This window comes from Nipponia nippon, unplaced genomic scaffold (assembly GCF_047370975.1).
Source record: "Nipponia nippon isolate SJK-2023a ecotype South Korea unplaced genomic scaffold, ASM4737097v1 scaffold_1, whole genome shotgun sequence".
NCBI classification, from domain to species: domain Eukaryota; kingdom Metazoa; phylum Chordata; class Aves; order Pelecaniformes; family Threskiornithidae; genus Nipponia; species Nipponia nippon.
In genome coordinates, this window is record NW_028262290.1 from 167549889 (window position 1) to 167563848 (window position 13960).

The 13960-nt window shown below is 59.4% G+C and overlaps 1 protein-coding gene across 2 annotated transcripts in view; it reads left to right on the forward strand.

The window, feature by feature from the left end:
• Positions 1-2118: 2118 nt before the first annotated feature.
• AGAP3 (ArfGAP with GTPase domain, ankyrin repeat and PH domain 3) overlaps positions 2119-13960 on the forward strand; it is a 152552-nt gene continuing 140710 nt past the window's right edge. For both annotated transcript variants that reach the window (XM_087732846.1, XM_087732854.1), the window contains exon 1: positions 2119-2410. In XM_087732846.1, coding sequence (XP_087588972.1) covers positions 2134-2410 — 277 coding nt within the window. In that variant the 5' untranslated portion in view covers positions 2119-2133. The remainder of the gene's footprint in view (positions 2411-13960) is intronic.

Genomic DNA, 13960 nt, shown 5'->3' on the forward strand with positions numbered 1-13960 from the left:
AAACTCTCAGACTGAAGGGCCAGGGGGAGAGGAGAGGGAAAACAGACCCATTGCTCGGGGACAGGCTCGCGGGGGCAGGGGCACCCACCCAGCGCCTCCAGGGGGATTTGGACAGGGGACCCTCGGGCTGCTCGGTGTCGTCTGCAGGCAGCCGGTTCCGTTAGCTGCCGCGAACGAGAACAGAAAGACACAAATAAAAAACCAGTCTTCAAAGAAGGCTGCGGGCATGGCCTGGGCCCTGCAGAGCTGGGTGCGCAACTCGTGCGCCCACGACACCAGCAGAGGCTGTAGCGCAGAACAGATGCGGACGCGGTTACGTCTGACACGTCGGGGAAGAGCCAGCCCGGCTTTCGTACAGCAAGCTTACGACGCACAAATGCCTTAAGAGGTCTTGGGCAGCACCAAGGAAGGTGCAGGTGAGGTTGATCCAGGCGCTGTAACAGGCGTGGATTTTCTAAAAGCTTTCGACAAAACCGTCACAGAAGCTTTTTTCCTACCAGAACCCTTCTCATGGTGCGGGCTGCAGGGCCGGCGCTCTCGAGGAATCCTGGCAGGCCAAAAGAGGGAGACAAAGAGGGCAGGGATGTGCTGCTGCCTCCCGCGCTCCCCCAGCGCCCCGCTGCCTGCACCCCGGAGGGCTCCTGTGCCCGGCGAGGCCTTTCGGGTTAGAAACCCCCAGAGATCTCTCCTCCTCCTCCTCCTCCAGCCCTCCCCACCATCACCGCTGCGGAGGGCGGTGGGTGGGAGCCAGCCCCCAGCACAGCCCAGGCCCGAGCCCCCCGGCATCGGGGCATCGCCGCCCCACGGGGCCTTGGTCCCGGCGGGACCCAGCGCGAAATTCGTTGGGGTCTTGATTCCCTCAGCTCGACGTTTTTTGGTTCTGTCTTCCTCTCCCTAATGATACTCTCTCATTTAGCCTGCCAGGGCTTATGAGCCCGTTTCCTTCGTTTCTCAGCTTTTTGGAAGATGCTCCCTCGTTTCCATCGATCCCCGGCTCAGCTGGCTCTCGCGCTGCCTGCGGGGCGCACGTGCCGGTGGTGCTGGCAGCGCAGCGCCCTGCCGGAGCCTTTCCGTTCTCCGGTTCACCCCTCGCAGGCCGTTTTTAGGGGTGAGCCCAGCCGGGGTGGGCTTTACCGGCCCCTGCCCGACCGGAGCGATGGGGCTGGCAGCACGGGGGCCGCGACCGCGGAGAGCCCGATCGGCGCGACCGCCTGCGGCGGTGCTGGGTGGGCCCCCCAACCGCTCGTGTCCTGCCCGCGGCGGCCCCACGGTCTCCGAGCATCCTCCCGCGACAGATCCCCGCCGTGGAGCCGTCACCGCGCCGGCCTTCGCCGCAGCAGCCCGTACCGGGCGCGTCGAGCGGCAGCGGCAGGGCCCGGTGGGCAGGGGGTGACCGAGAGGGGACCCGCTGCGGCGGGGCGGCGGTTGGCGATCGTCCGGTGACCGCTTGGGACCAGCCGCGCTCCACAGCCTCACTGACGACCCCGGCACGATCAGCCTGACGACGAAGCTGCCCCCGAAACGGCCGGGGGGCAGCGCTGGCAGCGGGCAGGGTCCGGCGGCCGGGCCGGGGGCATCGGCCCGGCGTCCGCGGGGGCCGAGGGGCCGGGGGGGCGCGGGGAGGGGAGGCGGCACGACCGCCCGGGGGCGGCGGGGGCGGCGGGGGCGGCCCTGCGAGCGGGGCCGGGCGCGATGGCGAGGGGGTGGGGGGCCGCGTCCCCCCCGGCCCGACCGGGCCCGCGCCGCGGCGAGGGGCGGGCAGCGTGGGAGCGGGCGGGGGCGGCGGGCCGCTGCGGCGCCCGGGACGCCGGGCCGGGGGCCGGGCGGGGGGCGGACGCGGCGCCCCGCGGGCAGAGCCGGGGCGGGGGCGCGGCCCGGGGCCGTGCGGAGCGGCGCAGCCCCCCCCCCCCCCCCCGCCCCGCCCCGCCCCGCCCCGCCCCGGGGCCGGTCCCGCTCCGGGCCGCCGTGACGCGGGCGCGGGCGGGGCGGGGGCGGCGCGTGACGCGGGGCGCGCGGCCGGCGGCGCGGGGCGGGGGCGGCAGAGCCCGCAGAGCGGCGGAGCCCGCAGAGCGCGGCCATGCAGCGGCTGCCGGCGGCCCCGCGCCGCTGACCGCCGGCCCCGCCGCCGCCGCCATGAACTTCCAGGGCGGGCCCGGGCAGAGCCCGCAGCAGCAGAGCCTGGCGGCGCCGGGCGGGCCGGTGCCGGTGCCGGTGCCCGGCCCCTCGGGCCCGCAGCCCGGCGGGCCGCCGCCGCCCCAGTTCGGGCTCTCCAACTCGGCGGCGATCCGGGCCGAGATCGGGCGCTTCGAGTCGGTGCACCCCAACATCTACGCCATCTACGACCTCATCGAGCGCGTGGAGGACCTGGCGCTGCAGAGCCAGATCCGCGAGCACGTCATCTCCATCGAGGGTAAGGCGGGAGCCGAACCGGGGCGGCCGGGCCGAACCGAACCGAACCGAACCGAACCGAACCGGGCCGGGCGGCGCCGGGCCGCGCCGGGCTCAGCGGGGCCGCGCCGGCCCCGACCGCGCCGAACCGAACCGAACCGAACCGGGCCGGGCCGGGCCGGGCCGGGCCATCGCCGCTGCCCTTTGTCCCCGCCGGCCGCTGCACCTGCTCCCGGTGCCCGCCGGGGGCGGCGGCCTCGCCCGCTGCCTGCCCGCGGGGCCCGGCTGGAGCCCTGCCCGCCCCGCCGCTCCGCGCCGCTCGCCGGGGCCGGCACCGGCCGCGCTGCCCGGCGGGCCCCGCCGCAGCGGCCGGAGGCGGCAGCCCCGGCCCGCGGGGGCGGCCGGAGGCGCGGCGGGGCCGGGCCGCGGCCTGCGCCGGGGCGGGCCGGGGCCCGCGGGGCGCGGCGCCCCCCGCTGCCGGGAGCCGTGCCGGGGGGGCCGGGGCCCCGCTGGGCTCCGGCCCGGGGGCCGCAGGCGCCGGTCGGGAGAGCGGGGGGGGGGGGGGGGGGGGGGCGCCCGCCGCCGCCCCTGCCCCGGGGGTCCCGGCCCGGCGCCGCGGCCTGCAGCGCCGGTGGTCGCGGGCCGCAGCCTGCGCCGGGCGGGAGGACGCTGGCCTTCGTCCTGCCCGCCGGGGCCGTGCAGCCTGGGGCGCCGAGCCCCGGCTGCGGGGGTCCGTCCCTGGGGTGACGGGCAGCCGGACCCGGTGGGGTACGTGATGTGCCGAAGCCTGTTAAAATTAAAAATGCGGAAAACCGCGGTGTCGGCCCGCGGCACTCGCAAGGGAAAGGCTGAGACGGAGCCGAGCGAAGGGGTGGACGCGGGGAAGGGGAGGGTTCGCAGCTCTGTGCTGAGGCTGCTGCTGGGCCGGGAGGCGGCTCGCAGCAGCCCAGCCGAAGCGTCCCCGGCTGGCTTTGGTGACATTAAACCTTCAGATTTCTGCAGCAAGGCTTTGCCCTTCAGCAAGGAAAGCCTCGGGTGCCGTTTGGTCGTGTGAGGAATCCTGATGTGGTTTGGTGGCTCGTTGAGCGTTGCCGTTTCCCCGCCGTGGTTTTTGTTGTCTCCGCTCGATTTCGGCAGCGTGCTCGGGTCTGCTCCCGCTAACTCACGCCAGAAATGTCGCTGCAGGTGGCACCCAGGACCGGTTTTGGAGAGCGGCGGCCCCGCTGTAGCGGGTGCGGGCGGGGAGCGGCGCGGTACCGGCCGCCGCGGCGGTTGACGCTGCGCGGGGGCGGCAGTCTGGGCCGGGCGGCTTCCCTGGAGCCTTCTCGTGATGCCTGCATCCCACTGCAGCCTTCAGGATGGTTTCTTTGGAAAGAAGAAAAGTAAGAGGGACCGTAACAAGAGTCTAAAAGATTGCATGGTCGAGGGAACGTAAATTCAAGGATTTGTTTCATCTGTCTTGCGGTGCAAGGACAAAGGACACTCAGTGGGGTCAGAACGGGGCAAATGTAAAACCAATAAAGGGGAGGGGTTTTTTTCCACCTCTGTGACTGCTCCGTGAGGTCTCGTGCCACAGAAAGCCGTTGAATTAATGGAATTTTATGAGGTGAAGCGGGGAGGGATTTGTAGTGGAGATCAGTGGGAGCGCATGGGGCTGGCACAGGCCACGGCCATGCCCCGGCCCTGCGCCTTGGGGCTCCAGCCGGTCTCCAGCTGGGGAGGTCAGGATGGTCCTGGTGGGGGAAGACGGTCTCCCGTCTGTTCCCGTGGGGTTCCTGCAGCTCTTCCTTGTTTGTGCCTCCGATGCCGGCTGCAGTGGAAGACCCGAGGGACCGGTAACCGTGATGAAGTGGTCTGGTCCTGCTTGTGATTCCTGTGTTGTGGGACAGGGAAGCTACCGACTGAAATCCTGCTGCACGGCACCCGGGCGTTACTGCCGAGACGCTCGCGGGGCCCCCTCCGCAGGCAGAGCGCGGGTGGCCAGCCCCCACGGGCTCCCTGCGTCCCTGCCCCTCGCGCCGCTCCGGCGGCTCCCCTGGGCGTGGGGGGTGTGTGTGTCCCTCCCCAGCCGCTGTCTGTCCTCGCCTGCCGCTGCCCACCTGCGCCATCTGAACATGTGTAAGCTGATGGCAAGCACGTTGGCGTTTAGGTGCGTCTCTTAGCAACTTCCCTTGCCGTGAGCGTTTTCTCCTGCTGCTCAAAGGAAGGTGTGAAAACAAAACGCTTTCGCAGGCAGCTGCAAACGGTCAGGGCTTCCCGAAGCTGGACGGCAGCTGTCTCGTTTAACCCGAAGAAGATGAGGCGTGAAGAGGGACCAGCACAGTAGCAGGCGGCCATGGCGCGGCTTGCTCGGCGTCACGCAGGGCTGCGTGACGGTGCTGGAGGCCAGGTGTCCTCCGGGGCTTTGCCTGCTCCGACCGCAGACCCATCCGGTCTCTTCTGGTCCTTCCCTGCCTCCTCCCTCCTTTCTTTCCAGCTGCGGATTTGGCGGGGCAGGAATCCCACCGATTTCCTTACCTTGGCTGCATTCCCCGCTTACCTGCTAGGCACTGGGTTAAATCGTGGTCCTGGTGAAAAGCGTGCCGTGATTATGCAGTTACATGCAATACGTTACCAAGTGTATGTGAGAGACTGAACTAACGGTGAGGGTAATTAACCACTGGAAGAGTTTTGCTGGAGATGTTATCATTTCTTGAAGTGCCTGGAAGGGAATATCCTTTTACACTGCATGTTTTGGGCTTGATACAGAAGTTGCTGGAAGAGGGGTTTTGTTGTTTGGTTTGTTTATGTTCTTGATCCAAGGGTCAGATTCTGTGACCATAACAACTGCTTCTGGTCCTAAAATCTGTTATGGAAGTTGCCAGTGAAATCCCCAATTCAAGTTCCTAACACTGAGTGCTGGATATTGCAAGACTTGCTCACGTCCTCTTACCAGATTCTTTTTCTGCAGGCAATCCCTTCATTTTTGAAAGGGGAAAAGGCAGGGGCCAGCTCTTCTCTGCGGCGGTAGCGGTGTGCCCGAGCTGTCCACCCTCCGTCCGGAGCCGGGGTTGCCGTTGCTTCGGTGCAGGGTGTCACCTTCAGAGCGGCGTTGGCGGGTGGGAGGGGGAGGCCTTAGCGGAAGGTGTGTTGTACAGAAACCTTGTGGTTTTGTGGCTCGTGCTGCGGGCGGCACTGAGGGAGATAAGGCGGGCGTCGGGTAGGCTGCTGCGGCCGGGAGCCCTGGTAGCCCTGCCGGGTCAGGGGGAAGCAACCTTTTCCCGAGGAGGAACGAGAGGAGTTTGGAGTCAACGACGGGGTGAAAACCGCGTGCGGACGGAGCCGGTCAGCCTCCCCTTGGGCCCAAACGGAGGTGGTGTTCAGAGTGTCGCTGCGGGAGGAGAGGGACATCGGCTTTATTTCGGTGGTCTCCTCCTAGCGGGAGCTTCGCTTAGAGGCTGTGGCAGGAGAGAGGGCTGTTGGGCACCCAGGGCTGGGGAAGGCGGTGGGTTTGGCTGGCCGCCAGCGTCAGCTGAATCACAGGCAGGACCCGGTGGTTTTCAGTAGTTTCTAACTGCCAAATTTGGACAGATTTTCAGGGGGCTAGCAAAAAGCGTTTCCCTCATCCCAGACTTGTTTCTTTGCCAAATTTCAGAGACTGCTGCAAGCTGCTGAGCTCTAGAAGAGATTTTATATATGCATAAATCAAAATGATAGGCAACTTTAGTTCTGAGGTTGGTACAACCCCTGCTTGTAATAAATGTGACCTCTAACTATGTTACTCTGGAACAGACTATAGGCAGAATGATATTAATAGAACTTGTAATTAGAACAGTAATTACAGAGCACTTAATTTCTTTCATAGAAGTGAATTTTCAGAAGTGGCCAAAATGCAGGTTCTAGGCAGGGAGAGCGATGGCGACGGTGCGGGGAGTTCCCGGAGGGACGCGCAGGACGGGGACTGCGAGTTGCGTGGGGCAGCAGGAGCCAGCGCGGATGCACTGAGGCACGGGAGGGAGCGAGCCAGGACGATGGAGGTGGGGAAGGAGGATCACGGCGAGGGGCTGAGAAGATGGTTACCAGAGGTCTTCTGGGTGCGTGAAGTAATGGAGGCCAGGAGGGAGGAGGTAGAAGACAGATGAGGAGAAGCAGGTGAGATCCCTCAACAGAGCTTTTGCCAAATGATAGGATTTTTTCCTGACGTTAGCTGTTGTGTGTGTGTCTTGCAGCCCACCTAAAGGCTCAGCTCTCGGGGAAAAGCTTGGAGAAGGTTGTTGGCCATGGTGAGAGGACTTGGTGGCCAGGTAGCAGGAGGAAGAATCTCTCTGTTTGAACGAGAGTAGTCAGAGTTTTCCCCGGAGTCTGTGTTTTTCCCTTTATCGTCCTTTCACACCCCTCCAACACACTTCTAAACTTGTTTTAGTTCCTTTCTGCATTTTGAGAAGCGAGATTAGTTTGGAAAAGCTTTCCTCTACATTTTTCAGCTGTTGCTTCTCTGGCAGAGGCACAGGATGAAAAAAGCCCTGGAGAATGATCTGCTGATAGCAGACTGGCGGCTAACTGTGGCTCTGCAAAGGGCTTTTGCTGGGTAGGAATTACCTTTGAGTATCGGCTTTGCGTTGCTGCAGGTCCCAGCTGTTTTGCTGGGTTTAAGACCAGAATGGACTGTTGGGTCGCTTGCTATGAACGCTTTCGTCCCAGGATTTTAGCCTTTTCCCAATCGGCTAAATACAAGGCATCTGGTAAAGGCATATCTTTGAGATACTGGTACAGTCTAGGGGCTTGCTACCTTAGGAGTTTTTCTCCATTATTAGCCGTCTCACTGTTAATAATTACCGTAATTTTTTTCAATAGGCATCTTCAACATCCTGGATATTTTTTTTTCGCATTTCTCTCTAAGAGTAAGTAGTCCTTAAAGCCGCTTGTACCAATTAATGAGGTCGCTTTTCTGTCTCTTTTTCTGATGAGTGAAACTGGCTGAACCTTGTCATTTTATTCGGTTCCAGCCTAAGTTCTGCAGCTCTGTTCTGCGTCCTTTTCCAACGTCTTTTGAAACTGGCTCCTGATGCTCTGATTCACAAAGCAAAATCTGAGGCAGGAGTTGCCATTGATGCAGTATCTTCCCGAGGAAGATAAGAACGAAGCTCACTGGAGTCCTCCCAGCGTCCTGCCTCGGTTCTGGGGAGCCCTGTGCTGCCAGGCTGCGTGCAGGGTTTGCTGGCATGTCCTTGCTCAGCTGAATCAGCCTCAAGTAAATTACACCCTTTGGGGAAGGAGAGTGTTCTGCTTAGCTAGCTTTTTCCTGCTAATTCCATGACCTCTGCAGAATTGCCCTGTTTATGTGTGCCTGTAAGATCCTGAAGGCTTGGAAACCACAGGGAATGGTGGCGGGGTGCGGTGGGAGGAGCTGTGCTCCCTCTCCTCCAAGAGCAGCAAAGTTCAGAGCCGTCAGCACATCTCTGCTCCCGGGGCTGGAGCCGGGCATCCCGGCCGCCTGCGTGTCTCTGCCGTGCTGCCCTTCTGCGTGCTGGATCGGGCAGGACTCCTCTGTCGCCGTAGTCTCGAGCTTTGCTGGAAATTAAGTGCAAAAGTGGTTAAAAGAACACAAAAATGAGAGATCGGGCAATCTGTGTTCTGATCACACGCTCTGTTTTGTTTGGATGGGGGTGCTGGGGTCTCTGGGCAAAGACTCCCAGGAGAGACTCCTGAGGGTACTTGGAAGTGCTTCTCGAGCTGCCTAACGTGCTGGCAAGGAAAAGCCCTGGGTCCTCTAACGCAGCGTGTGTCCCTGCCTGGCAGAGGAGTTGGCGGGGCCGACGCTGCTCACCATCTCCCGGAGCCGATGCCTGGCGTGAGTGGCGCAAGCAGAAAGATCAGTGTGGGGAGAGTCCCGAAGCAGGTCCTGGTGCGAGGGGAGACCTTGGCCCTGTGGGAGTGATGGGCAGAGCAGAAACACGGCTGGAGGAGGCCTGGAGCACGTTTGGACAAATACATCCGCTATTTTTATGAAGTTTTATATTGCGGCCCCAGTCATCTGGAGCCACTTTTGCCAGATGCAGTTCTTGCAGAGCTTACAACTCAAGAACAAGGTCTCATGGAAGAGTCAGAAAATCAGAAGAAGAAATTGCTTGATGCAATTGTGTGATCGACAGGAGTTGGGAGAGATGATGAAGCTGGAGCAGGAAGACTGGAGGATGATCTTGATAGCTGAAGACTGAGTAGGATGAAGTTGCAGGTGCCGTGGTGAGGGAAGAGAAGGTTTCTGGCGCTGCGGGGGCAACAACTCTGACGTTGTGGCTAAAGAGGGGAAAAGATGGGAACGTGGAGGTGCGCCGCAGGGAAAGAATGGGATTTGGCTGTGGCCTCAGTGAAGAGGCTTGGAGATTTCTGTGGCTGCGGTTTCACGGTTACCTTCATCCAGCGCAACTGTGGTTGCGGCTAGAAGGGACAATGCGGCTCTTCCCACCTGGCAGCTCCTTGCCTGCCCTCCCTTTTGCCAGCGCTGGTTGCTGCCCGGTGAGCTGGATCAGGGAGCTGCTCTGTTAGAAACCGAGCTTTGCGTTGGGGTTCGGGTGGATCAGTTTTCAGTTGCTCACCGGGCTGACGGTGCGACCGCATGAATGTGAGCGTGGGCACAGGCGAGGAGGTGGCAATGCATAGGCAGGGCTGGGGGGGAAGGCAAAATGGACCCCTATGTCGCCGATTCTAAGCTTGTGTGAGACAGCTTACTAAATATCGTGACCACGATGGCAGGATGTTTAAGGGATTAGCCTGTTAAAGGGATGCTTTCTCCGAGTGTTTTGCCAGGTGTCGGCAGGTCTTCCTGAGCTCAGGATGGTTTCTGTGTGCGGTTCAGTCCTTGTCTCTCCCCTCGGCTTGGTCGGTCTCCCTTGGCCCAACCAACGTCAGCTTGTAGCTCTCACGATTTCTCCCAGCAGGGAGTTTCCCAGCTTGGTTGCACAGTGTCTTTTGCTTGTTTAGGGACGGTTCTGCACCTGACAGGCGCTCCAAGCAGCGACATCCCGCTGACCGGCTGCTGCCTGGGCCTCTGTCGGAGTAGGGACGGCTGTGGCAACCGTCCCCGGGGGCTGCCTCCGCGTTCGGTGCGGGGCAAGGCCTCGGTTTGTGGCTGGAACTGTTGCTTGCGCTTTCCTTCCGTGCTTGGGCTGGAGCGGCTGGGGCTTTGCCTGGTGAGGACCCAGTAGGAGAAATCCGAGTGTGGTTAGTTTCTGGCAGCTGGTCTGTGGATAGGTGATCTTGCCATCCGCTTTCACGAGGTTTCCTAGAGCTCCCGACGGAGCGTGTCCGCTTTCTGTGCAGAGACGTTTGGGTCTTGGGCAGCGCTGGCCTCTCGCCTCCTCTGGAGTTTCACCAAGATGAGCGTTAAAGGCGTTTGTGCATCCAGGCTGGCTGTTCAAAGCTGGTGATGGGACTTTTGGTTAATTTGGGTGGCCAAACTAGATTTAAATTATGTCTGATCTGGACCTTAAACTGTGTCTCCAGATGGGCTGGCTGACGTGAAATGGGTCCCACCTTCTCTCCTCGCCAGCAGCAGACCCTGGGGAAGACGGGGTGTTGCTGGTGCCCCTGGGCGATGGGGTGGCAGCCCTTGAGCTGCAGTCCCAGTCAGACGCTGAGCTGGCGGTTGAACACGAGAGGGGTGTGGGCAATGGCCGTGGGTTCCCGAGACGCTGCCATGGCTGAAGGGCTGGTACAAAAGCCGAACTACTGGAAACTGAGGGGTACAAGAGCTGCCCCAGCAACGTGCCTCTGATCAGAGCTTTTCACCTTGACGAGCGCCTCAGTAATACCGTCGTGCTTCTGTTGCATCCCTCACTGGGCAGGAGGAGTCCTTCTCTCTTTGTGATCCCGCCTTCCTACTTTGGCATCGGATTTTTTGACATCCTCCTCCAGGGCTTTCTGCGAGTCAGAGCCTCCTGCATAGCAGCTGCACGGGGCGAACGAACCACGTCCGCTTTACTTCTGCCTGCAGTGCCCTGCGTGAAAAAGGCAACTGCGGTCTTGTTCCCTTCTGCCTCCTGCGATGCGCTGGGCATCGCTAGCAGCACTGAAGCGGGGGTGTGCCTATTCAGGTGGATTTTCTGAAGTGCTGTAGCGAGACCAAGGAGTCTTCTGAGGCAGGAAGGCTATAAATCAAGATAATTTTAGCCTGCTTCCCTATTGAAAGGAGGTTTGTATGATTAAGACCTGTTTTTCTGTGTCCGCTTGCCTCTCCTGCCCCAGTAATTTTCAGACCTGCTGTCCAGTTTCAACCAAACCTGGCAAACCCCCTGCTGTTTCTGAATTCCTGCAAATCCCAAGAAGACAGATACCCAGACAGAGCAGAGCGACCCAGCTCGTGCCACGTGGAGGGAAAGGGACGTTTGCGTCTGTCCTCAGCGGCTCGCTGCCGTGGGGCTGCATCTCGGCACTGGAACCTCTGGCTTGCGTGAGTCACTCTGGAAGCTCTTGCCCGGGGTTATGTGTGAGATCTTGTTCTTTCCATGTGATCTGCACGGTGATGAAATCCGCTCAGTCATCGAGGGCGCTGTGCCTCGGTTACAGCTAACTGGTTGCCGGCTGCTGCGTCCGAAATCCTGGTCTTGTCGTGCTGATGCTGTGGTCCTGGAGGGTTGGGAGCCACCGGCTTCGGGTTCGTCACCTCATGTCTCAACTTGCTGCAATGGATAACGTGGGCTGTCAGCCCCTGACGCTTGCGCCCTGTAGCGTGTTTGTTGCTCGCTTGCCTCCTGCTGTTGTTTTTTGGACAGCTTTGGATATTTAGCCCAGCAGTGACTCCCGGGCTTAGAGAAAAGGGTTTGACCTTCAGATCAGCCGCTATCGAGTGCATGTCCCTTCCCCCGTCTGCAGATGAATGAAGGGAGGTGAATGGAGCACAAATCCCTGAAGGAAGCAGCGCTGCTGGCCGGTGGGCGGGTGGCCGAGGCTGGTGCTGTCCCCGGCGGGTGATGGGTGCTGCAGGGTTGAAAGCACTATGGCACTTCTGTTTGGGACGGTTAGGTGTGCGTCTGCTGCTTCTGTTACTGTTTTTTCCATTACAGTCACACCTTGGAGCCTTATCTGATGGGGTTCCTCCCGCAGAAGATGCTGTGAAAACACAGGACAGAGAGCCTTGCTGCAGAGCTCTTGCAGTTTATCTGAAAATGAGAGGCAGGTGCCGATGAGCAAGTGGGGAGCGCGCAGAGACAGTGGGACAGCGTGGGCTGCATCGTGGACGTGGACTTAACATGGCAGTCATCTAACCTGTGTTGTTTTTGATGTTTCTGGTGAGTACAGAGGCACAGGAGAGCTTTAAGGAGCAATTTGAGAGAGGATAATAAAACAGATTTCAGGTTGTTTACAGAGAGCTCTTTTCAAACATGAAGTACAAATGGGAGAAAATAGAGAGGTGTTTGCTTGAAATTTAGCAGCTGGGAAGTGGAGATTGCTGTCAGAGTTTGGGAGGGGGAAGAGTCAGCTCTTCGGCAGCAAAGGAAGGATAGTTGTTAACGTATGAGTAGTTTGGGAGGGTGAAGACAAGCAGCTTGCAGTTGACGTGACAGAAGAGGAGGACCCGGAGGGGGATTCAAAGGGAGGGTTGGCCTGCTTAAGAAAGAGAGGTTAGGAAAGTAATTTTAGCAGCAGCATTCTGACTGAATACAGATGAGGCACGATTTCATGCGTTACAGACAGTTTGGGGGGGAAGGGTGCAGTAGTGATTGATGCAGAGTGGAAGCCTGTGGTCTTTGGTGGTGTGGCCAGGGGATGAAGGCTGTATTTCAGGGACTGTAACTTGTGTGGCTCTGTAGGGGTTTAGGGACAACCAGGATATGGAGAGGAGCGTTAGGTCCGTGAACTCTGTTCCCTGTCTGAATTGCGTCCTTAACTCACAGACAGGATCTAAGTGATGTCCCCAGGCATCGAGCAGCAAGGGCTTGGGGGAAGAGGGGACAAGGCTGGGATTAGTAACAGCTGTCTTTAATCATGCTGAGCTTGGGCTTGTGGGTACACACTTGAAATGCTGGAGGGGAAAATAAGCTGAGACTTCATTTTGGACAGGAGACGGTCCAGGAATAGAAAGGCAGAACTATGAATCATCAACATAGAGCTGAGAGATGGTATTAAATTAAAACATAAGGCTAGCTAGGAGCAGCATGAAGGGAGAAAAGAAGGTGCTATGGGCAGAGCCATGAGAGACACCTGAAAAACATAGCAAAAGGGAAGGTGGGGGGTGAGGACGATCTTCTTGAGGCTGGTGAAAGAAGCAGTAGAGAACTAGCAGGAGAACCAAGAAAATAAAAGAATTGCTGGGACCAACGAGGACAGTGTCATGGCCAGTTACTCCTGAAGGAGTAGCTGGCAGGGTCCAGAAGAGCCCAGAATCTGCATGTGAGGCAGGAACAACCTTGTGCAATCCCCCGGTGAGATGGGAAGGGGCAATGGGAGATCACGTACCCACCTTCCTGCCTAGGGAATGTCTGTCCTTCCTGAGAAATGTTTGTCTAGCCAGCTTCTAAGAGCCTGTCAGTGACAGTACATCTGAAGCCTTCCCAGGAGACTGGAGAGAGATGGATTTGATGGGAGGACTATCAGACGGGTAAGGAATTGGCTGGATGACCGCATCCAAAGAGTTACAGTCAATGGCTCAATGTCCAAATGGAAGCCAGTAACGAGTGGTCCGTCCAGCTGTGGTGTCCACAGTGCAAGGCAGGCATGGAGCTGTTGGAGCGGGGCCAGAGGAGGCCACGAAAATGAACCGGGGGCTGGAACAGCTCTGCTGTGAGGACAGGCTGAGAGCTGGGGGGGTTCAGCCTGGAGAGGAGGAGGCTGTGGGGACACCTCATTGCGGCCTTGCCGTGCTTAAAGGGGGCCGATAAGAAAGATGGGGACAGACTTTTTACCAGGGCCTGTAGCGACAGGACAAGGGGCAACAGTTTTAAACTGAGAGAGGATAGGTTTAGATTGGACATAAGGAAGAAATGTTGTACGATGAGGGTGGTGAGCCACTGGAACGGGTTGCCCAGAGAAGCTGTGGATGCCCCATCCCTGGAAGTGTTCAAGGCCAGGTTGGATGGGGCTGTGAGCAACCTGATCCAGTGAAAGATGTCCCTGCCCACGCAGGGGGGTTGGACTGGATGATCTTCGAAGGTCCCTTCCAACCCAGACCATTCTAGGATTCTGTGAAATATCTTCCAATGTTTAACTGTCCTTTTCCTTAGAAAGTTTAACCTGAATCTTTTTTGCTCACGATTTCAGCCACTTACCGAGAACAAAGGGAACAGATTGTTCCCTTCCTTTTTGCAGCAGCCTCTTTCCATACCCGAAAACGGTAGCAGAATCCTCTTCTTTCGGCTTGATAACTTCAGGTCTTTGTCTGTGACATTTTCTGGTCCTCTGTTGGTGCTCCTCTGGACTCTCTCTCCTTGGTCACGTCCCCCTTGAAAAGTGGTACCCAGGGCTGGATGCAGCACTCGGCCAGTGCTGGAAAAAGCACAAAGTGGGGCTTCTTCTGCAGGCTTGTCCTGTTCATATGATTAAACACGGTGGTTGCCTTTCCTCAGAAATACGGTATTGCTGCCTTCTGTTGGTCTGT